Source organism: Engraulis encrasicolus, chromosome 22 (genome assembly GCF_034702125.1).
Source record: "Engraulis encrasicolus isolate BLACKSEA-1 chromosome 22, IST_EnEncr_1.0, whole genome shotgun sequence".
Lineage (NCBI taxonomy): Eukaryota > Metazoa > Chordata > Actinopteri > Clupeiformes > Engraulidae > Engraulis > Engraulis encrasicolus.
The window spans coordinates 3401910-3426909 of record NC_085878.1 but is presented as its reverse complement, the minus strand read 5'-3'; the positions used below and the strand labels follow the sequence as shown (position 1 = coordinate 3426909).

Genomic DNA, 25000 nt, shown 5'->3' with positions numbered 1-25000 from the left:
TGTGTGTGTGTGTGTGTGCGTGCGTTCGTGCGTGCGTGCGTGCGTGTGTGTGTGTGTGTTTACTTGTGTGTAGGCTATGCATCCGTGTGTCCGTGCATGCGTGGTGTACTCATAGTCTACCTACGCATACATGTATATTTCATGTGTCCATGATGGCTGTATCTGTATGTATGCGAATACCTACACATTAACATTTAATGTGGCCATGACTATGCTTCCGAGGATGTGTCCATTCACAGAGATACCTACGTACACCCACGCAGGTTTCTGACCTACATTTCTTCACTACAACCACCACCACTAGCAGCAGTAGTAGCAGTAGCAGTAGTAGCAGTAGTAGCAGTAGCAGTAGTAGCAGTGGTAGCAGTAGTAGCAGTAGTAGCAGTAGCAGCAGCAGTAGCAGCAGTAGTAGTAGTAGCAGCAGCCGTAGTAGCAGTAGTAGCAGTAGCAGTAGTAGCAGCAGTAGCAGTAGTAGCAGTAGCAGTAGCAGCAGTAGCAGTAGTAGCCATAGTAGCAGTAGTAGCAGTAGCAGTAGTAGCAGTAGCAGTAGCAGTAGTAGCAGCAGTAGCAGCAGTAGCAGTAGTAGCAGTAGTAGCAGTAGCAGTAGTAGCAGTAGTATTAGTAGCAGTAGTAGCAGTAGTATTAGTAGCAGTAGCAGTAGTAGCATCAGTAGTAGTGCAGCTGTCCTCTGCTGACTTAGCACATCCGCAGTAGCCACACTCAGCATCTGCCTCATGCTGTGTTCCATTATTCACCCTCTGTACTGTGTGCCTTGTTTGAGTGCAGTGAAGTACCCTTTCCACCCTCCGCAATTCACGAGGCGAGTACATTCCGATTCCCGTTCTGTCTGATACACTTAACGGAAATGACGGTTGGTCGTGTGTCATCCGAGTTTACCAACCGCCAATATGCAATTTATCACGGAAGGCACTGTTCGTTATGCTGACACTTTTTAAAGTTACCCCTGCCTCTAATACACATGGCGATTGTCTTTGGAATCAAAACTATGCTGTTATCACAGAGATTCAGCCTTTTGACAGATCTGACACCAAACTACGTCACAAACATGGCGGCCGTTGAGTGCGAAAAGTGTACAGTAACTCCACACTTCAAAAAATGGCCGTTTTGGGGGCGTTATCCGGGTAATTTACAGTACACTTTACCGCCGCGATTAGAAATGGAACACCCTGCGTACCCAAACACAGTGCGGAAAGGGCAGTAAGTACGAGTATACGAGTACAGCATCAGACACAGTCAGGAGCCAGCAACACGGCTGCCTGCCCAGTCATACACACACACACACACACACACACACACACACGCACACGCACACACACACACACACACACACACGCACACGCACACGCACACGCACACACACACACACACACACACACAAGCATAGCCTAGGCATACACACTACAGAGCATCCAGGAGACACATGACATCACACGGCTCGCTGCCATTCTGTCGCATTGCACTTCCCCGCTCACTGGTCCTCCACTCATAGGTAGGCTACCTGGAAGGGGGGATGCAGTGGTGCATTGGCAATCCCCACTTTTGGGCTCCCTAAATGAGGCTTCCTCAACTTTTACTGCAGACAAGTTCGTGGAGTGCAGCATCAGTAACATTGTTGAGAGATAAAGGATCAAGAAAAACAAATGCACCACCACTTTAAAACTTGTGCCGGCACCCTTGAGTCCAGTACAGTTTTTCCCAACCAGGGGTACATGTACCACTATGGGAACACCAGCACACGGTACCTGGAAAAATGTAATATTACAAGTATGGAACAGAGTGACATTGAGATTGAGAAAAATATATAAACCACAAATTTGGGGTACTCATGGTATGACAAAAAAAAAATCTAAGGGCGTACGCAGGACAAAAAGGATCAGGAAACACTGTCTTAGTGTATTGTGACTTGGCCTCTTCTACGGTACGACACCCAGGTACCGCATCACGACTTACTCTATCCCTACCCACCCCGCAGTGGCAGCTTTTCAAGGAAATGCTTTCCAGGGCCAGGGGTTTAACGCGGATACTGTGCTGGAGTGATAAGGTGTTATCATTCAAGTTCCTGTTAGCTCTGGACTAAAATAGAGAAAAGAAAACTGACTGCGGCGGTATTGACAAAAGTGGGAAAACTCACTTGAGAAAGCATTCAGTTGCTCGATGAGAGAGCAGCAAACGTAAACCACATTTCATGAGCATTATCCAAGTTTCATTGAATTATATTGCACTTAGTTGACGCTTTTGTCCAAAGTTTTGAGGTCCAGGGTAACTATTACAGACCCTGCAGCAGTGCAGGGTTAGATTCCTTGGCCATGGGCAACTCAGTTGCAGCCATCGATGAGACACTTTCTTCATGAAAGACTTTCTTCTCACTGGTAATGGTGGGATTTGAACCTCTAGCTCCCTATAACACAGTGTTACACACTGTTATAACACATGTCAATAAGAAGAAGAAAGCCCAACTGGGAAACTCCCATTGTCATTGAGACACAGCACTCCACAGCACACAAGTGTTCACTGCACACAGCACACAACGAAATTGCATTTATGCTTCACCCGTGCGTGCAAGGGGTGCAATGCAATACAACGCTGATATCTCTGCTCGGGAAACATCTCTCACACTGACACTGACAGGTCCAGTCCAGTCCAGCCCAGGCCTCCACAAGGCTCAACGCACAAACACACACACACACACACACACACACACACACACACACACACACACACACACACACACACACACACACACACACACACACACACACACACACACACACACACACACACACACACACAGTCCAACTCAGGCCTCCTCAAGGTTCAACTGTGAGCCACTGGAATTACTATTCAGGTCTGACAGTGACGGTCACCAGTGTTGCCAGATTGGGCGGGTGCCCGCCAAATTGGGCTACTTGGGATGAGCGTCTGCGGGTAAAAACGGGGAAAATTGGCCATTTGGCGTTTTTTTTCAGCTGTTTTGGGCCCATAGAAGTCAATGTAATTTGTTGAATTTGGGCGGAATTTAGCGCAATTTGGCGGTTTTTGAGAAGCTTTTGGGCGGGATTTGGTCAGACACATCTGGCAACGCTGACGGTCACCAGTGGCGGAGAAAGTCTGCTCATCTAAAGGCGGTATTTCAGACGCCCATGGCAGAGCTATCCATTGCTTTACAGCGAGAGGAGAAGAGAAGAGGAGAAGGTGGAGGGAGAAGAGACCAAAGGACCATCCATTTCACTGCCGCTGATGCGCCCTGCGTCTCGCATCGATCCACGCTGTAAATCTTTCGTTTGCCAAGCAATCCAGCATCCAATCTCTGGCCGTCCTATGTTTAGTGCCTGGGGGGGGGGGGGTATAGTAAAAGGGTGTGTGTGCGGTGTGTGTGCGTGCGTGTGTGTGTCTGTGTGTCTGTGTCTGTGTGTGTGTGTGTGTCTGTGTGTGTGTCTGTGTATCTGTGTGTCTGTGTATTTGTGTGTCTGTCTCTGTGTGTGCGCATGTGCATGTGTAACACTGTGTATGTGTGTAAAACACTGTGCTTTGCTAGATTGCCATTTTGTTGTCCTTGAAAACACACCTCACTCAATCTCTTACCCACCGACAATTCAGCCTTGCTAAACTAACCAGCAAGCCCAACCAATGCCACGTCCTCTGCCACACGCACGCACACACACACACACACACACACACACACACACACACACACAGCGCACACACGCACACACACACACAACAACACACACAGCGCACACACACACACACACACACACACACACACACACACACACACACACACACACACACACACACACGCTCCACTACTACTGCCTGGAAGGCCTTGGGGAAGTCAGGATGTGACCCTTACTGTGTTATAGGCCATACAGGATTGCTTTAAGCACAGTCAGCTCATTAAAATGCTAGACTGCAACCTTCACACACGCGTGAACGCATGCAAGCGCACACACACACACACACACACACACACACACACACACACACACACACACACACACACACACACACACACACACACACACACACACACACACACATGTGCACGCACACACACACACACACACACAGACACACGTGCGCGCACATACACACACGCACACACACATATACGGGCATACATTTATTCACAGCCACCTTGGCACAGAAACACACTCACACACCTCTGGTGACTACTAAAAACAAGACCAGCACAAAAAAATAAAGACCCACCACGGTGAAAAAAATTACCACGATGCGGTAATAACAGAGACGCATTAATGCATTAGAACAGTGGTTCCCAACCTATGGGTCGGGACCCACCTTATGGGTCGCCAAAGATCCACAGGGGGTCGCGGAGCCCTCTTGATTTTAAGGGGTTTCATTTTAAATATATATAGCCCATGTTGAATAAATGACAAAGCATTCAACTAATAAATGCATAGAAGCAACAAATTGTAAGTGCTACATTAAACATTTAGCCTATATTTGACCAAAGACGAATTGAGGAATAAAATAACTAAAATGAGTTTTGGCAGGAAACAGAGGGCATCTTGTGATGCTGTCTCGTGCAGACGATCGCGTGGTTGGGTCACCAAAGCTTACAATAGTAAAAATATGGGTCCCTGAAGAAAAAGGTTGGGAACCACTGCATTAGAATACAGAATCTTTGGTAATAATACAACCAGCTGCCTTTAGTGTCCCTCTGCGCTTCCCTTACCACATCAATTTCTTCAACAGCAAGCAACCCTCCCCCCCCCCCCAAAGAAGGACCCCCTAGTCTTACAACCACCCCCCACCCCCCTTGTACTTCTTCAACAGTAAGCAAGAAGACTCCCCCCAAAAAGGACCCCCTTACACCCTCAACCCTCACCGCCACAAATGTACTCCCACAAACAATGACTTCAGCGTCGGGCCAAAAATAACCCCGACTGCCTACCAGCCCTCCCAGAAGCTGAGAACTGGCTCTTTGTTGCTGTCCATGGACCATTCCCTCCACCACAACTCCCGCTATAAGAGAGCAGTGCTTATATTTTCCAGATTTTTTGTTATTTTTGTAGCACTTTCATATTTTGTTCTCCAGATGGAATCACCAGCGATCCTATTCAGTATTTGCTAAGAAACCTTAAATACATCATAGCAACCTTGCACTAAAATGACAGAGAGTCTTACACGTAAAGGGACACTGTGTGAGATTTTTAGTTGTTTATTTCCAGAATTCATGCTGCCCATTCACTAATGTTACCTTTTTCATGAATACTTACCACCACCATCAAATTCTAAGTATTCATTATGACTGGAAAAATTGCACTTTTCATACATGAAAACGGGGATCTTCTCCATGGTCCGCCATTTTGAATTTCCAAAAATAGCCATTTTTAGCTGCAAAAATGACTGTACTTGGACCATACTAGAAAATATTTGTTTAATATTTAGTAAACTTTCATGTAAAGATCAAATTTGACAATAGGCAGCCCAATTTCAATAAGCAGCATAGTTGCAGTACCTTTTTTGACCATTTCCTGCACAGTGTCCCTTTAAGTAACTGATTAAGACATAGTCATCATTAGCCTCTTGGTGACAATAAGGTTACTACCATAGAGGCTCAGCATGAAAGCATTAAGAATAGATGTGAAAGAGGGGTAGACTAGCCCTGTCCAAATAGAAGCTCTTTGAAGCTCGAATCAAAATACTGTATATAGCTTTAGGGATGGACGGCATTAGCTCTTCCTGTTTTTCTTTTCTTTCTTTCTTTCTTTCTTTCGTTCGTTCTTTTTCTTCAAAGACATGAGTTCATTTAACGGAGCCGATAGCAGATAGCATCTCTTCACCAAAATGAGCTCCCCATCCCCGGGAGCAAGGGGAGACTTCAGACGTGCTGCCTGCCGCTTCTACGTTCATAATTGGCTCCTAATTGATAGGACAGGCGCTCGCTGAGACTAGCAACAGAGTTCATTTCACAGTTTTAATTCAGCAGGCTACTTAGGGAGTCAGATGTAACCTCTCATGGTGTTGGACCCACTCCAACTCAGTGTTGAATTAACACTGCAGAACTGAGCTGTGTACTGTACGCATTGCTCTCCGTAGACTCTGTGCGGAGCGAGTGCAAACAAAGACTCACTCCCTTCCATCGCCTGCATCTTACGTTATGTTATGTTATGTTATGTTATGTTATGTTATGTTATGTTATGTTATGTTATGTTATGTTATGTTATGTTATGTTATGTTATGTTATGTTGTGTTATGTTATGTTATGTTATGTTATGTTATGTTATCTTATGTTATCTTATGTTATCTTATGTTATCTTATGTTATCTTATGTTATGTTATGTTGTGCTGTGTTGTGTTAGCCTACATTTACGGTAGCTCACTCTCTCATTCAGAACGACTCAGATTGAATTATAGTACTGAGACAGCCCCCCTGGATTTCCAGTTGGGGAGGGTGTGGCTGGTTAGATGCCTTGCCCCGGGGTACTTTAGACATGCGTAACAGAGGCAAACTAGCAGAGTGTGGCGTGGAACGTTAGTAAACCGTCCTCCCGAAGCCTCAATATGCGGTAGCATTGGGCTATCGCACAGGCCCTTTAGCTAAGCGGTCTCGTACTGTGCCTCCCATTGCCGAACCGATGCGTTAATGAGGTAGTGAGTTCAATGCCCCGAGGGAGACGAGCAGCACTTCACTCTAACCATCTTACAATATTTTTCTTAATGGAACAACGAATCAAAGCCACAAATCCGAATCCAAAGATCAACTGTGTAAACCATTCAACTACCCAAATTGCATTGAATTTCAAACACTCTGCCAAAAGCTGCCACAACACCCATTGCATTGGATCACCACATGGCATCTGAGGATGTCCTCTCTATAGCACTAGCATTGTAGCATTTTCCCTAGAAACCACCCATAGAGATTAACCCAGTTATAAAGGGGGAGATCCATTCACCCTAATCCCTCAGAGTGTTTGTCTTTGTCTTGTCCCCCGTTATCACACACACACACACACACACACACACACACACACACACACACACACACACACACACACACACACACACACACACATACTGTTGATCCGAGCAAATTGCCCAACGATTTGGCAAACACACACACACACACACACACACACACACACACACACACACACACACACACTGAGTGTCCTACCTCTGGTGTTGGTCGCCATGTCTGCCACCTTCTGAAAGGCGTCCAGGAAGGCTACTGCCGCCAGGACTGTGGTGCTGAGGAGGGAGCAGACAAGACAAAGCATTGACCATCAGCACATTTACACTGCCCCATCAACCCCAACAAGACAAAGCATTGACCATCAGCACATTTAAGCCTGGCTACAAACTACACAACTCTCGATTTTGTGTCCGATTTTGATGTACGGCTGCGGCGCACACATAAAGAGAATCGCAACTTATCCCTGATCGAGACCACCCAAGACAATGTGCGATGTTCTATTTCCAGTCGCAAATATCAAACACTGTTTGATTTTTACAATTTGCGTTCTGCGACTCTTTGAACTGCCAAAGTTCTATCTTAGGGCGTCACACACGATGAGGAAACCTTTCACGACAATCGCTTGCAATGGTCCTGGGTGGGGTAATGTACCTATTGTCGCAAGGGGGGTTTTCAGCCGAGAATCGGATAGTCGTGTAGTTTGAGCTTTACACTCACCAGTCAACCCCATCAAGACACAGCCTTGGCCATCAGCACATTTACACATAAAGATCAACCACAGCACATCCTCAAGACATAGCATGACAACATTGCTATGACGGTAAAGAGAGCCGTAGCCCCATAATGCATGCTGTTTCAGCGGTGGAGGGCTGGAATCAGGGCAGGAATTTCGCGAGGGCCATGAGGGCCATGGCCCTCGTGCCCTCCCACTTTGGCCTTGTGCCATAAGGCCACAGTGGCCTTGATGCCCTCTCTGACTAAGTTTTGTGGTTTAGCATTAAGCCGGACACCTAATTGATTTAAATGCATGAAAATGCATCTAAGAAACACACATTTTATTGGGGGAGGACCCCCAAACCCCCCCTCCAGGCCTGGCTGTAATAGTCATTGAAAAAGTTGACAATGACATAACACAGGGCCTTCGGTACTTCATGCACTATGACTAGGTCATTGCCACTCTGGGAACAGCAAATGTATAACACCGTGTCTTATCGGGTTAAGTAACTGATTAAGACTTTGTCATTGATTTTACAATTTGACAATTTTGGTGACAGGTTATAACAGGGGCTCTGCAGAAAATGCATTGAAGGAGTATGAAGAAGAGGAGGAGGAGAAGGAAGAGGAAGAGAAAGATGAGGAGAGAGAGAGGAAAAGGAAAGTGGGTGACAAATTCATGATGGGTAGATCCAATACACCCAACATTTGTTCCCGGATCACTATTGACAGTTAGGTATAACTAGTGACTATTTGGCTTAATGAGCCAATACTTATTGTGTTCATCCGTTTAAGTGTGTGTGTGTGTGTGTGTGTGTGTGTGTGTGTGTGTGTGTGTGTGTGTGTGTGTGTGTGTGTGTGTGTGTGTGTGTGTGTGTGTGTGTGTGTGTGGTGTGTGTGTGTGTGTGTGTGTGGTGTGTGGGTGTGTGTGCGTGTGTGCGTGTGTGCGTGTGTGTGCGTGTGCGTGTGTGTGTGTGTGTGTGTGTGTGTGTGTGTGTGTGTGTGTGTGTGTGTGTGCATGCATGAATATATACAGTATGTGCGTGCTTCAGGTACAGAGGAGAGCAACTTACCGGAGCTGTGAGTGCAGCTTGGTGGCCTTGGCACTGAAGTCCTCCCATACTGGATAGGAACACTGCAGAGGGAGAGAGAGAGAGAGAGAGAGAGAGAGAGAGAGAGAGAGAGAGAGAGAGAGAGAGAGAGAGAGAGAGAGAAAGAGAGACAGAGAGGTAGAGAGAGAGAGAGAGAGAGAGAGAGAGAGAGAGAGAGAGCACTGATTACATTTTGTGCTTTCTTTGGTGTACATGTGTGCGTGTATGGGTGTGGGGGGGTTACCTCTGGGAATACATCAAAGACACAAGAAATGAATCTGAAGAATTCTCAAAAGAATTACAACTGAAGAAGGCATTGGGGACGTTGGGACTGAAGATGCATAGATGACAGCCAGATGCATACTTCAAATACATATGCATGTGGTCTGACATGACATGTACAGGACGTCTGTTTTATGAGGCTGTGTGAAACGCAGGTAGATGGAGGGGGAACGAAAGGGAACGAGGAAAAGAATAAAGAACAGAGAGAAGTAGAAAAAGGCAGGGTGAGAAGGGGGAAAAGACAGAGGGGAAAGTGTGAGAGAGGTGAAGGAAGAGATGGGGGAGAGAGAGAAAGAGATAGAGGGAGGTAGAGAGAGAACAGGTAGAGAGATACTGTAGATGGATAGGGGGACAGAAAGAGCGAGGGGAGATGGGGGGAGCAAGAGCTAGAGAGAGAGAGAGAGAGAGAGAGAGAGAGAGAGAGAGAGAGAGAGAGAGAGAGAGAGAGAGAGAGAGAGAGAGGGAGGTGTGGGGTGTATAGTGTATATAGTGTGTCGGGGACGCTAGAGAGAGAGAGAGAGAGAGAGAGAAAGAGAGAGAGAGAGAGAGAGAAAGAGAGAGAGAGGTATAGAAAGAGGGAGGAGTGTGGGGTGTGTAATATACAGTGTGTCAGGGATCCTAGAGAGAGAGAGAGAGAGAGAGAGAGAGAGAGAGAGAGAGAAGGATAAAAAGAGAGAGGTGTGGGGTGTGCAGTGTTTATAGTGTGTCGGGGATGGTAGAGAGAGAGACAGAGAGAGAGATAGAGAGGGATAGAAAGAGGGAGGAGTGGGGTGTGTGTATACAGTGTGTCGGGGATGCTAGAGAGAGAGAGAGAGAGAGAGGGATAGAAAGAGGGAGGTGTGGGGTGTGTGTATACAGTGTGTCGGGGATGCTAGAGAGAGAGAGAGAGGGAAAGAGAGAGGGAGGTGTGGGGTGTGTGTGTATACAGTGTGTCGGGGATGCTAGAGAGAGAGAGAGAGGGAAAGAGAGAGGGAGGTGTGGGGTGTGTGTGTATACAGTGTGTCGGGGATGCTAGCCTGCGGCAGGAAAGGGGGTGTTGTCCTACGATAAGGACATGAGTGGGGAACAAAGCTCAGCTCTGTTGCCACGGCAACATGGCATGGCAGCCACATGCATTTCTGTGATATCAAGTTCATAATGGATGAATGGGACACTAACACCATTCAAATGGCCTGTGGCCAGAAAAAATACACACCAAAAAAATGAAGTCAGTTACCAACACTCGGAAGAAGAAAAAGAGAAATGAAAGAGAAGAAACACACACACACACACACACACACAAACACACAGACACACACACACATAGCCAATGACTAACAGCATTTCCCACCTCGTTCTGTCCAATTAATCTCTCCACCCTCCACCCCCTGAACTGACAATGTCCTCCCCTGCCCTTCTGCAACTACCCTTGCACTACCCCAGTGTTTCCCAACCAGGGCCATGTGTACCACTAGGGGTACGCAAGCACACTTCAGGGGGTGCATGGAAAAATAATAATAACAAATATGTGGAATGTAGTCACATTGGGATAGAGGAGCAGATATAGAGCATGGGTGAGAGGGGTACTCATCATATGGCAAAATTGCTTAGGGGGTACGCAGGATAAAAAAGGTTGGGAAACACTGCACTACGGGCAGACAGAGCACTGAACTGCTCCCTGGGGGGGCTGGCTAGCTGGCACGCGTTGAAAGACAGAAGCAGCCCTTTTATATTCCCCACCTTGTCTGTTTGGGTGATCCTGTGTATGCAGATACTACCTGTACGATACGATACGATACGATATGATACAATTATAATTTATTGTCAGTTTACACTGAAATTCATTTTGCATCCCTGAGCCAGGCCCGTTTAAGACATACACACAACATCACATCACAAGACTGTTGCACAACTGACAAAAACAGTGGACACAGGCCTATATACAGACATTATACATGCATACATACATTACAGCACAATTTGAATTCTAATTTGAATTCGGAATTCGGAATTTAAATGGCAGACTAAGTTCAGACCATCTCCCAACCTCCACGGTCCATAGCGTGACTGCCCAACTGGGAAACTCCAACTCCCATTGTAAAGTGTTCACTGCACACTGCATACTGCACACAACGAAATTGCATATATACTTCACCCGTGCAAGGAGGCAGCCCCCAATGGCGCCCCACGGTGCGGCGGGACGGTACCATGCTCAGGGTACCTCAGTCATGGAGGAGGATGGGGAGAGCACTGGTTAATTACTGCCCCCCACCAACCTGGCGGATCGGGAGTCGAACCGGCAACCTTTTGGATGCAAGTTTGACGCCCTAACCGCTTAAACTTTGACTTTTTTCGCACACCTCAGCTGGCAGGTGCGTCGGAGATGGCCCATGGGCATGCCTGATGAAGGTCTAGTACCGAAACGTCGTTTATTAAAGAAAGAACAGCAAAATGGTCAGTGTGCGGGAGTTTCTTTAAGTTGTTGCCCTAACCGCTTACCCATGACTGCCCAACTTACCCATGACATAGCCACCTTCATCATTGCAAATGGCCTTTATGAGCTGTAGCCATCCCATGATTACAGCAGAGAGAGTAGAGAGAGAGAGGTTCCATTGGCCCATTGTTTCCTGGTTCTATTATTGCAAGGGGGAGGGGGGAATTCCCCCTTTAGACAGACCTAGGCAGACCTAAGGACTGTTCTATTCAATGCAAGGAGTATTATGACCGGAACCTGGTCATGTTAGGTGCCCATAGCAACCTATTACATTGGCATATCTCTATATACTTAAAGAATCTCTGATTACAGTGTGTGGAAGATAAACAACCCCCCCCCCCCCCCTTCTGATGTCCCAAACTCCTTAGCACCACTATCACTTCATTCCACACCATCCACACACACATCATATAAACCCACAGAGGCCCGCCAATCATCCTCTCCCTCCTAAACACTCCACCCCGCACACACACACACACACACACACACACACACACACACACACACACACACACACACACACACACACACACACACACACACACACACACACACACACACACACACACACACACACACACACACACACACACACATAAACCCATAAACCCCCCTATAATTCAATCACCATCGCACACCACCAACACACACACACACACACACACACACACACACACACACACACACACACACACACACACACAGTACACACTGTACACACTGTATATGAACCCCTGAAGCCTGCTCCATTCCACCTCCCCTAAACACCCCATTGTACACCCCCCGCTGACACCTCCACCCCTCAATCAATACCCCAAACCTCTACAGCACAGTAGAGTCAAATTTAAATCTCTTCTAATGTACAGTATAATTTCCTATTTAAAACTTTTCTACTGTAATATACAGTATATTTTAATATTTATTTTTCTTCAAAATGCTACTATTACTATGTCGAAACGCTATAAAGGACTTTTAGAAAAAGCACAACAAATACCTCCTCTTAATGTATGTTCTCTACAAGTCTTCTGTTGTCCAGTCTTGCACTTTAAATGTCTGTATGAGCACTGTCTATGTCCATACTGTCTTATGTCCATGTATGAGTACTGTCTATGTCTATACTGTCTATGTCCTTACCTAGATTAGTCTATGTCTGCATGGGAAAGCAAGAAACGTAATTTCAAATTCTTTGTATGACCAGTGCATGTAAAGAAATTGACAATAAAACCAACTTGACTTGACTTGACTTGATACAGCATTATTTCCTATTTAAAACTCTGGTACTGTACAATATTATTTCCTACTCTGTGTTACTGTAACTCAAGTGGCTCCTGAGGTGATTGGCTCCATTCCCCTCCCGGCTGGAGCTTCGTGGAGGTCACTGGACCAGCAAGGCACGGTGTACACACACATACACGCATGCACAGCACACACGCATGCACGCACGCATGCACGCACGTACACGTACACACACACACACACACACGCATGCACACACACACCCAAGCATGGCAAGACAAAACCACACCCCAACCCCCCAACCCAACACTGTCTCTTACACACACACACACACATACACACACACACACACACACACAGACACACACACACACACACACACACACACACACACACACAAACACACACACCCTCCCCTCCCCTCCCCTCCCCTCCGTCTCCCCTCCATTCTCCCCTCTCTTCCCTCTGCACTCTCTCTCTTTTCCTCTTCCTCTTCCTCTTCCTCTTCCTCTTCCTTGAACTCTCTTTCTTCCGCATGCATGGATGGATAGAGATGGAGAGAGTAACAAAGGACAATAAAAGAGGGACATAAAAAACGAGGGAACAAAGAAAGAGGGATGTGGGTGAAGAAACAGAAAAGGGCAGGGAGTTAAACAAAAAAATGGGGAGGGGCTTTTGGTGTGATGTCACAGACAGGCAAAATGCCTTGATGACTGGCAAAGGGGGTGGTGGGGTGGTGGAGTGGGGGATAAGGGTAGAGGGTGTTGGGGAGAGAGCTACTACACCCCCCCCCTTCTCTCTCTCTCTCTCTCTCTCTCTCTCTCTCTCTCTCTCTCTCTCTCTCTCTCCCTCGTTCATGCACTCTCTCTCTCCCTCCCCCCTCCCCCACTTTCTGTCTGATCCGGCGTGGCATCGGTGGCGTTTGATGTTGGTTAAATCCGTCTGGAAATCAGCGCGTAATATTCCCCCGTGGAACCCCCCTGCTCCGTTTGAAGTGGCCTAATCTCGCGCCGCGCGCCCCGAAGTCCATCACACAACACAGCACAGCACAGAGGGGGCTTGAGCGCCGGAGATAAGGAGTAGTGAATACCCCCCCCCCCCCCCCACCCCAACACCCTCCACCTTCCATAACAAACCACACTACTACAGTAACACTACCCCCCCCCACCACCGCGACCCTCCATAACAAACCACACTACTACAGTAACAATACTCCCCCCACCACCACCACCTCCACCACCACCACCCTCCATAACAAACCACACTACAGTAACACTACCCACCTCAACCACCACCCTCCACTTTCTATAACAAACCACACTAATACAGTAACAATACCCCCCCCCAAACCACCACCACCACCACCTCCACCCTCCATAACAAACCACACTACCCCCACTCAACCACCACCCCCACCACCACCACCACCACCCTCCACCCTCCATAACAAACCACACTACTACAGTAACACTACCCATAAGCTTACCTTCACCAAATTGGCTGTTATTAAAAATGAAAAAGTAGGTATCACGATATAACCAACTTTTGCGATACGTGTATCGCAAGCCGTGATATCGCGATATCGATACATTTTATATCGATATATCGTGCAGCCCTACTTGAGACTCTCAGTAGTTATGTCATAGCCATATTGTTATAATAATTCTACCCTGTAAAGGAAAAGTGCAGTAACTACGTCAAGATTGAAACTGTGCCTTCAAAGCCCTTTGGTATAAGGATGGATATTGTAGTTACTGTAAATTTGACGGAGCAATATCTCTAGGATGGGACACATTTGGACACAACATGTAGTTTTTGCACTTTGCCTAAGTTGTAGGGTAGAATAGTACTTGAATAGCACTTGAGGTGTTTTAGCTAATAGCAAGTTGGATCATGAGTGATGCCATCTGCACCACAGCACTACAGGCCCATGCCATTGCAGAGCCAGCCAGGCCTGGACCATCGCGTTAGCATCCTGTACTGCATGCTCTCCTAATCCAAACGCAGCAGGCAGCCCTGGCCATCCAGCCCCCTCCAGCACCCCTCATCCACCCCCCTCCATCCCTCCTCATCCACCCCCCTCCATCCCTCCTCATCCACCCCTCCACCGCACCACCCCACCACACCACCACCCCACCACACCACACCACCACCCCTCCATCCCTCCTCATCCACCCCTCCACCGCACCCCCCTCCATCCCTCCTCATCCACCCCTCCATCCCTCCACCCCACCATCCACCGCACCACACCACCACCGCACCACCCCACCACCGCACCACACCACCACCCCCCTCCAGCCCTCCTCATCCACCCCCCTCCACCCCTCCTCATCCACCCCTCCACCGCACCACACCACCACCGCACCACCCCACCACCGCACCACACCACCACCCCTCCATCCCTCCTCATCCACCCCTCCACCGCACCACACCACCACCGCAACACCCCACCACCGCACCACCCCACCCCCCTCCACCCCTCCATCCCACCATCCCTCCATCCCTCCATCCCTCCATCCTCATCCCATCATAATAGCAGATGATCATCAGCTGGCACAGGAACGAACCGTTTCTCACCTCACGTCCTCTCCCTCTCTCCCCCTCTCTCCCCCTCTGCCCTCCCACCTCTCTCTCTCTCTCTCTCTCTCTCTCTCTCTCTCTCTCTCTCTCTCTCTAACACACACATTTATGCTCACGCGACCCACAAACAATTAGATAAGTACCGCTCTTGGTCTCCACTCTCCTCTCCTCTCCTCTCTCCTCTGCAACCCTGCACTGTGGAGAGGGGGCTAGCCGGATGACTTGCCAGTAAAGGAAGCAGGCTATTTTCTCTTTAGTTTAACCAAGCAAGAGAAATGGAGGGATGAGGGAGAGAGGAGAGGGAGGGGTGTTGGATGGAGAGGAAGGCAGGAAGAGAGGTAGGTAGGCATAGAGGATGAGAGGAGAGGAGAGGGAGGGGCGTTGGATGGAGAGAAAGGCAGGAAGACAGGTAGGGAGGCATAGAGGATGAGGGGAGAGGAGAGGGAGGGGTGTTGGATGGAGAGGAAGGCAGGGAGAGAGGTAGGTAGGGAGGCATAGAGGCAGAGAGGAGAGGAGAGGAGAGGAGAGGGTGTTGGATGGAGAGGAAGGCAGGAAGAGAGGTAGGTAGGCATAGAGGCAGAGAGAGGTAAAAGAGGAAATAGCCAAACAGGGAAATGAAGAGTGAAAGCCCACCTGGGAAACTCCAACTCCCATTGTCATTGTGACACAGCAGACTGCACATGCATGTAACAAAATTGCATTTATGCCTCACCTGTGCAAGGGGCAGCCCCCAATAGCGCCCCAAGGGATGGTACGTATGATACATATGTACATTTGTGTACAATGTGATATTGGGCATTTTTCTATAAGATGTACGATGATGTAATACTATACTGGGCTGAGAGCTGAGAAAAGAACTACATGGACAAGTAGGTATGAGTATAGTCCAGGCCATTGATACAAACTATTGGCCATATTGCAATATACTGTACGGTATACGGCACTTGAGAGTCAACAGAAAAGCAGCTACCTTTATCAGCTTTGTGAGATGTTGATAACCTCAGTGCTGGTGTGAAGTGCCCAGACTGTGCAGACCTTAGCTACATCCAGCTGCCTAACAATGTTTAAACTCTCAGACTGTCACAGCAATAGCTTTTAAAACAAAGAGCAATAGCTTTTAAATCAAAGAGCCATAACTGTTTAACTGGCAAAATCCCTATTGCACACTCCTGCAACTAGCCGATTACCCCATTTAACAGTCTGCAGTCAATCCACACAAAACCATCTCTGTCTATGAATGGATCATATTCACTCGTGCTAATGAAAAGCTTTATACAGTAGTACGGCTTCATCTCTCCCCGTTCCTCTCCATTTTATTTCAGGAGGGATTGAAGACGGCACAAAAGAAGAAGAAGAACACGAGACCAAGACTCTGCATTAGCCATTTTTTTCTATCTGTACAATTAGGTTGTTCCAGCACTCAGACAAGAGAGGTATCAGACCCAAACAATTGGTGAGCTCGTGTCATTTCTACTCATAATTGAGTTTGAGATGAGCCGTGCTCCGCTCTTTTTAAGAACTTCCCACCGCGCAGAGAAGAGGATGGATGTAGTTTCACTGGTAGACTAAGACACTGGCTCCCTGGTTTTACACAATTTACAGGCATTTAAAAATGTGAGTGGAAATGGATCTTCCAGACTGTATATCAGAGAGTAGGGCACATAATTAGAGGCTCAAAATGCATGCTGTTAATATTGCTTGGCTTTCTATAAAGCATTAGCACTAATCCACATCATATATCTGCTTTATTAAAAAATGCACATATAACTCTGTTGGGGGTCTGGGGCCAAAAGCTGTCTTTGTGGGTGGGTTGGTATGCAGACATGCAGTATTAGGTGTTTCTACTCACGTTGGATATAATGGACCCCATGGACTCCTAAAGGCCAAGATATACTATAGATAAAGAAGATATATTGCCATAATCATTGCAGCCGCTGCCTACGGGGAAGCCAGACACCATTGGCTCTATGAACAGTGCATAGATGTTTCATAAGTCAAGTCAAGTCACTTTTTATTGTCTTGACAAACAAAATTTAGCTGAGGTGGTCAATACTGCCTATATGACATTGCATAGAAGTCTGATGAAACTGTGTATTCTCTCATTTTCTGAGAATTCCTAAGAATGTAAGAATGCACGCAGGCTTCGCCCAACTTTTTGTTCTGTTTGAGTGCTGATTAAAAACATGAAACTGGAAAAAATAATCAGGAAAAAGGCAGCACTATGCATAGAACGATTCATTGCACAAGCACATGTCAGAGTTCTGTCTTCCTCAGTGTTCTGAGAAATTTGACATGAATGGAAAATGAAAGCTATGTGCATGTCATTGGGATCATTGGTTTGATTTGTTGTGGCTTTGTACACAGCATTACTTGATAAATGCCCACTGAAGTCACCTCTGTGTTTTCGAAGAAGTTATGTAATAGCTAAGGATCAGGATGGTTGATATGCAGGACAGATATACAGTGCTGTATTGATTAATCCCTAAACCATACACTCCCCAAATACATACTGTATGCCAAGTCTCTAACTCTCCAAGACCTTTTTTCTACTCTCCACATCAGCCTGTGCTGTGCTCTCTCGCGCCAGTTGGCCAACGCTGTACTTAGAGAGCAGAAATAGAACATGTGTGCTCGTGCTGCTCGGGCCAAGCTTGTAATTCAACCTCTGTGGAAACCGTCGGCCACCGGCCAAGCCAGGGGACACGGTGGCAAAAAAAAAAAAATGTCCTCCCCTCGCTCGCTTACTCCAGCGGGGACCCACTGCTGAGTCATCCCTCTGGACTCTGTGGAGATACTACGAGCCTGGTCTCGAAAAATTGCGTCTAATTTCTCACACAAACCAACATCCAAGATTGCGGACATATTCTGATGCTTTCCCTGCTGTCTAGAGCACATAGGTAGCTTCTGATTGGTCTAGCTGTGCCCTTCCCAAAACCATCCCTAAACCTAACCTGTCAGTAATGCAATGTTTCATAGTTTTACAACTGTGTCCTTCCCAAAACCATCCCTAAACCTAACCTGTCAGTAATGCCATGTTTCTGAGTTTTAAATTTGTGCCCTGACCAAACCTTTCCCTAAACCTAACCTGTGTCACGGACAGCTGCATGACCACTGCGCATGTGTGTCAAAGGGAATGCGTCGTAAAAGGGACGCAATTTCAGTTTTTGGTTTGCGTTGGATTATAGACGCAATTCGTTCCAGATCCTGTTGGATACTACACATCAAAGTTGCTTCAAACACCAAATCACTCTCTCAAATTATATAAAATGTCCATCCTTTTCTTCAACAAGGACACTTTGTTGGTTACGCCAAAGATGGTGGGAAGGCACCTAGAAAATCTTTGGTTACACATCCAGCCTGCCCCTTACCCCTGTCTATCCATCTTCTATTTTACTGTATGTAAGGTTGTTTTAAAGTTATACTGTCCCATTTTTGGAAATAAGCTCATATTACACCTTCCCTTGAGTTGAATTATTGAGTTGTACATTTCTCCTGTACTTTCTGTTGTTCTCTGAGTACGGTAGTGCAAATTTTGCCTCCAAGCTAGCAGTTAACATTGACTCCTATGAGACCAGTTAGCCGCCAGCTGGTCTCATAGGACTCAATGTTAACTGCTAGTAAGGAGGTAAAATTTGCACTGCCGTACTCAGAGAACGGATGAAAGTACAGGAGAAAGGTCAAACTATTTTTTTTAACTCCAGGTGATGTGTAATATGAGCGTTGGGACAGTATCACTTTAAAGACCTTGCTTGGCAAATCACCATCACATATAACATTTAGATAAATAATTGTCCATCCTTTTCCCAACAAGTACACTCAGCAGGGACATCTCTCCACACCCTCTACAACTCGCTCTACACAGCTCTTGTGTCTTCCAACCTGCCCCCCCCACCCCCTATCTGTGTCCACTGTCTTCTGCGCTGTATGTAAGGGTGTTTAAACACCTTGCTTAGCAAATCACTGTCTACTCTCGAATTACATGAGAAGACAGGCGGATGGGTCAGTGGTTGAGTGGGTCGGTGGCTGGGTGGGTGTTTGCGGCCGTTGAGGGGGTCGGTTGCTCGGTCGCTGTCAGATGAGGTGGGTGGGTGGTTGGGCGATTGAGGGGGTCGGTCGGCGGTTGAGTGGGGCGGGTGGGTGGTTAGGAGGTAGAGGGGGTCGGTCGCTGTCAGATGAAAGGAGGAGATTGCCCCTGTGCATTATTGATGAGTGGAGGGGAGGGGAGGGGAGTGGAGGGAGAGTGTTGCCAATTGCACCACTAATGATGGGCCATGATCATGTTTGTGCTGCTCTGCCTCTCTGCCTCTCCTCCTCCCGCCTCCCCCCACCACTGCATGACGGAGCCTGGTAAGACGGTCCTTTGCCAATTCCACCACAAGAACGATGGGCCATGATCAGGTTTGTGCTTTTTTCCCCTCTCCCTCTCCTCCCTCCACTCAGGGGTGTCGTTCAGACGGGTAAAGTAGGACTGAGTTACCAGAGTCCCATGCACATAGAAACATTGAGATTTGGGGGGAAATCACCGCTTATCAAAAAGAAACGTGCAGAGAACGTGATATCAATTTTCATCAAGAAAACCGTGATATGCATTTTTTCCAGAGCCGCCCAGCCCTTCTGCGAATCCTAGTCATTACAACAGCAACATGATAACATGTAGTCCGACAGACAAAAAAAATAGAAAAGAGCAATGCTCCTTCCTTCGTCCGCGTGGATACTGCATGCTGGTGATGACAGCCACCCCCTCCTCCAGCTCTGAATGAATAAAAAGAGGGATGAATGAAAAGATGAAGGTGCGGTAAATCTTGCCGAGAGGAGGTGAGTGTGGGGGGGTGGGGGTGGGGGTGGGGGGTTGTGTGTGAAAGGGAAGAGGAAAAAATGGAAGCCAATGGAAGGGCGCTATCCAGCGAGGGTGTGTTCTGATTGGCTGTGGGACCGTTCCGCTTCCTGTTAGTTAGGTTAATGATTGGTTGAGAGAGTGGGCGTACTAGCGGCGGCGGCTGAAAATAGCCGGCTGCCCTGACTCCTCCACGTCTCCATGTGTGAGTGAATGAGTGATGGGACGGAAGCAAATCATCTCCTTCAAGCATTTAGTGGAGGAGTCGAGTCTGTAGCAAGGCAATCGTGAATTATGGAAATCACTCAGTGTGAGAGGAGAGCCAGCCATGAAAGATCCTTCATCTCCCGCCACCTCTCTCTCTCTACATATAAATATACCTCTCTCTCTCTCTCTCTCTCTCTCTCTCTCTCTCTCTCTCTCTCTCTCTCTCTCTCTCTCTCTCTCTCTCTCTCTCTCTGTCTCTCTCTCTCTCTCTCTCTCTCATTTACACACTCAGAAATTGTCTGCCAATCTATCTATCACTATTATTGTCTTAGCCCTCATTGTTGTCCATTATTGTGTTTCTTGTAGTGAGGGAGAGATTGGTTAGGTGGGTGTGGCTTTATGTAGAACAAGTTTGGGACACTTGATGGTTGATTAAGGAATGTTCATCATCAGTGTCTCTCATTCATTTATTTTCTTTCTTGCAGGGGGTTTGCTTTCTTTGTTTTCTCACAACGACTTGCATGCCTTGTATTAGACATGATTCTTGTTCCCCCACGTTCTTCCTCTCGACTCTGCTCTGTGTGTGTGTGTGTGTGTGTGTGTGTGTGTGTGTGCGTGCGTGCGTGCGTGCGTGCGTGCGTGCGTGCGTGTGTGTGTGTGTGTGTGTGTGCGTGCGCGTGTGTGTGTGTGTGTGTGTGTGTGTGTGTGTCGCATACAGCTATAACTGTGTGTGCATCGTGGCTATGCATACCATCACCTGATCAGCAGTCAGACACTCAGTCAGTCAGTCAGTCAGTCAGTATTGATGGTGGCACTCAGGGTGATTGCATGGTGGCCTTGGTGTGTGTGTGTGTATGTGTGTGTGTGTGTGTGTGCCGTGACTAGGGGTGTAAATCACAGCCTCCATGGCGATACGATTCAATATCGATATTTTTCTTATCTTTATTATTCGATGCGATACGATTCGATTATTTTCAATACTTAAGAATGCCCCACGATACGATACGATTCGATTCGATTCAATTTTTCCCCCAATTACTTTTCCACTTCTATTAAGTTATTGGGCAGGGGCCAGCGATTCGATTATTTTCGATACTTAAGAATGCCCCACGATACGATGCGATTCGATTCAATCATCAGAATATATCGCGATATATCGATACATTTCGAGATTATTTACACGCCTAGTCGTGACAGCCATCACTCAGCGCCGCTGGGGAACGCGGCACCTCGGAGATCTGTATGCTGGTGTTGAGTGGCTATAACATTCTCACCTTCTCTCCGGGATGAAATGGCGGCCGACTGTCACTAGGACGCTCTGCTATATGGGCTGGTATGGCAGAGAGTGAGATACTATAGGATCAAGTAAGGGGAACTCACACACCTTGTATGCCGATGCAATAGTGTCCTTTTATTGCATGTTTCGAAAATAAAAAAGTGCTACCCAAGTGAACAATGCAAACGTTTCGGTTCCATTCAGACCATCCTCAGTGCCAAAGAACATAGAGTGAGAAACTGCCAGGAGAGGATGGAGTGGATGATGGATGGAGGATGGACGTGATGGAAATGTGTATTTCTGCAATGAATATTTCATGTTTGTTGCTGTTACCTAATGTATCCACATCAGCGTCACATTGGCATTGTGTTTGTTTGAAGTTTTACAACTGGAATGAATTAATGAACTGCCATGGTGGTCTCTCAATCATTACCTTACTGTAGCGAGGAGGGGAATACAGTTGCCCCACCCCAATGCAAAACCAGGCCCCCAGGGTACGACACAGAAGAGCCAGGTGTTAGGCATGACAGTCAAAACGCACCCCAAACCCTTACTAGTGATGCTCACACCATCACACTCATTTTACATTACACGCACGTAGCTGACACTTTCATCCAAAGAAACGTACAGCTATTACAGGGTATTGGTTACAGTCCCTGGAGCAATGTGGGGTTAGGTGCCTTTCACAAGGGCACTTCAGCGCATGGATGGAAGTGTAGGGAGAGGTAAGGGTGGGATTCGAACTTGCAACCTTCTGATCTTAAGTAAGTACACCTCTATAACCATTAGGCCAGCGGTTCCCAAACTGGGGGTCGGGACCCACAGGGGGTCGCGGAGGTACTGAAGGGGGGTCACAGACAAAAGGGACTTTGCATAAAAAGACAGGAAATCCACAGATTGCCAGCTAATATAATTCCATAATTTGGTTAGTAACAGTATTCACTTGTATGGTTAATAGATATATTTTTGCTGTCCTGTAGATTTCTAGCACACAAACAAACTATTAATGGAAAATCTAGCAGTATTAATGGACAAAAACATTGTTTGGATGGGGGTGTCGCACAAATATTCTTTAGTCCAGAAGGGGGTCCCTGCTGAAAAAGTTTGGGAACCCACTGCATTAGGTTGAAGGAGAGGATTGTGCACATCCCAGGGAAAGGTGCAGGACGAAGGTCAACTGTAGTTTTCAGAGTGAGGAGTCCGCACACTTAGAATCCTTTTTGTTGTGTTTTATTTTTTCATGGCAGGATAACGTACGTAATGGACAAAAACATTGCTTGGATAACGTACGTTATCCTGCCATGAAAAAATAAAACACAACAAAAAGGATTCTAAGTGTGCGGACTCCTCACTCTGAAAGCCGCTGCATTAGGCCACGGTTGCACGGTTGCACGGTTGTACGGTTGCACGGTTGCACGGTTGCACGGTTGCACGGTTGCACGGTTGCACGGTTGCGGTTTGCTGGGTCACCTTAGTGCGGGTGAGCTGGTGTTGTGTTGCTGAGCTGTTCAATGACACAACAAATAACTGGGGAACACGTGGTTTTCATATTTTAGATGTTTCGACCTAATGAATAAAAGGACACACTATCTATCCATCAGCATTATCCGATTGTACCATTAGAGGGAACAATGCTGTCCAAACTGTCCAAAAAGCAACAAAAGCAGACTATTGATTTGACACATTTTCTTCTTGTCACACATAATTATTACCCCCCTCCGTTGTTTGCTGTGGTCAGCAAACGCAGTGAAGGGGAAGAGTTTGACACACTTAACAAAGCGAGCTCAGAGGAGGCGGCCGGGGTGCTGGCCGGGGCCCAAGAAAATTTCCCCATCCCCAAAGGAGTCGATTCATCCCCTAACGAGGCCTAGCCGCGGCCTAGCCAAACACATGCTCATTTACATGCCGAGGGGGCTGAGTGTTGTCATGGCGGCTCCTCCAAAAGAACCAACCCAATGAAAAGGGGAAGGGAGAGTTAGGGAAGGAGACATGGATCACGGAAGACATGGGGACGGGACGGAAGTCACACGGCAAAAAAGAACAAAACAAAAAAACCCTCCTCGTCATGTGTCCCGTCCCGTCCCGTCTCGTCTCGCTCGCTCTGCTCCTGTGCCCAAATGGGTCGTCGCCCCAAACTAGGTGACACGTGCTGTCACTCACGCGCACTTTTGGCATGAACTAAAAACACACTAAAGACCCCACTGCCGCCCCCCCCAAGCCCCCACCACTTCCGCACCCTTAGGGAGCCCTCGGAGCTTATTCTGGACATGGTCTGTGTGAGGGACACTGGCTGAAGTCCATGTGCAAAGACACCCCCCAACGCCCACCACCACCACTACCAACCGAATCGCTTTGTAGGTTTTAGTACAAAGAAAGAGGGGTGATGCAGTTCATTCTGAAAGTTTTTTGTTTGTTTTGTTTTCCCGAACCAAATCTCTTGAGTCTGTGTCTATTTTGTCTGTGTGCGGTGCTGCTAAGTGCTCTTAAAGTTGTGTTTTGTTCATAGTCTATTTGCGACGTGCGCCGAAGTGGCATTACTCTTTCTCAAGCCAAATGAATAGCGCATGGTGTGTGGAGTGGAGCGGACCCTTGCTGGTTTCAGTAAACGTGACAGTAACTCCAAAAGCAGATGTACTGTAGTATGAGTAGGGCAATACGCAATGGAGACAAACTGTACATTAAAATAACAAACACTAAAAGGTCAAAGACTACAAACTTGAAATGTATGCCACGCCAACATGATAGAAAGGTTAGGCTAAAGACATCTTGGGAGTATGGCAATGTCACAGAGACATAAATACAGACAGATAAAGAGAGAGAGAGAGAGAGAGAGAGAGAGAGAGAGAGAGAGAGAGAGATAGAGCAAGAGAGAGAGAGAGAGATAGAGCAAGAGAGATAGAGAGAGAGAGAGAGCAAGAGAGAGAGCAAGAGAGAGATAGAGAGAGAGAGATAGAGCGAGAGAGAGAGAGAGAGAGCAAGAGAGAGAGAGAGAGAGAGAGAGCGAGAGAGCAAGAGAGAGATAGAGCAAGAGAGAGAGAGAGAGAGAGAGAGAGATAGAGAGCAAGAGAGAGAGAGAGAGCACGTACTGTATGCTGCATGCCATTAGAGAGGCAGTAGTATGCTGGTATGCATGCATAGCTTCATATGCCACATAGCAGCACATGAGAATGTAAACATCAGTGATGTATGGCAGGCCCATCTGCCAAGCAGTCCACTACAACCAGCAGCATGGATTGGCCTTGTCTGCTCCCCTAATGCCCACGTCTCTACTCCTCCAGCCCTCTTTTGGGGATGGTTGGGAGTAGGGGTGGAACGGTTCACAAAATTCGGTGCGGTTTGTACC

At 47.3% G+C, this 25000-nt stretch overlaps 1 protein-coding gene across 1 annotated transcript in view; it reads right to left on the bottom strand.

The window, feature by feature from the left end:
* Positions 1–25000, bottom strand: part of mtss1lb (MTSS I-BAR domain containing 2b) — a 183532-nt gene that overhangs the window by 150560 nt on the left and 7972 nt on the right. Inside the window, exons 2-3 of the mRNA XM_063189164.1 lie at positions 8752–8813; positions 7166–7239 (exon numbers count right to left, since the gene is read on the bottom strand). Coding sequence (XP_063045234.1) covers positions 7166–7239; positions 8752–8813 — 136 coding nt within the window. The remainder of the gene's footprint in view (positions 1–7165; positions 7240–8751; positions 8814–25000) is intronic.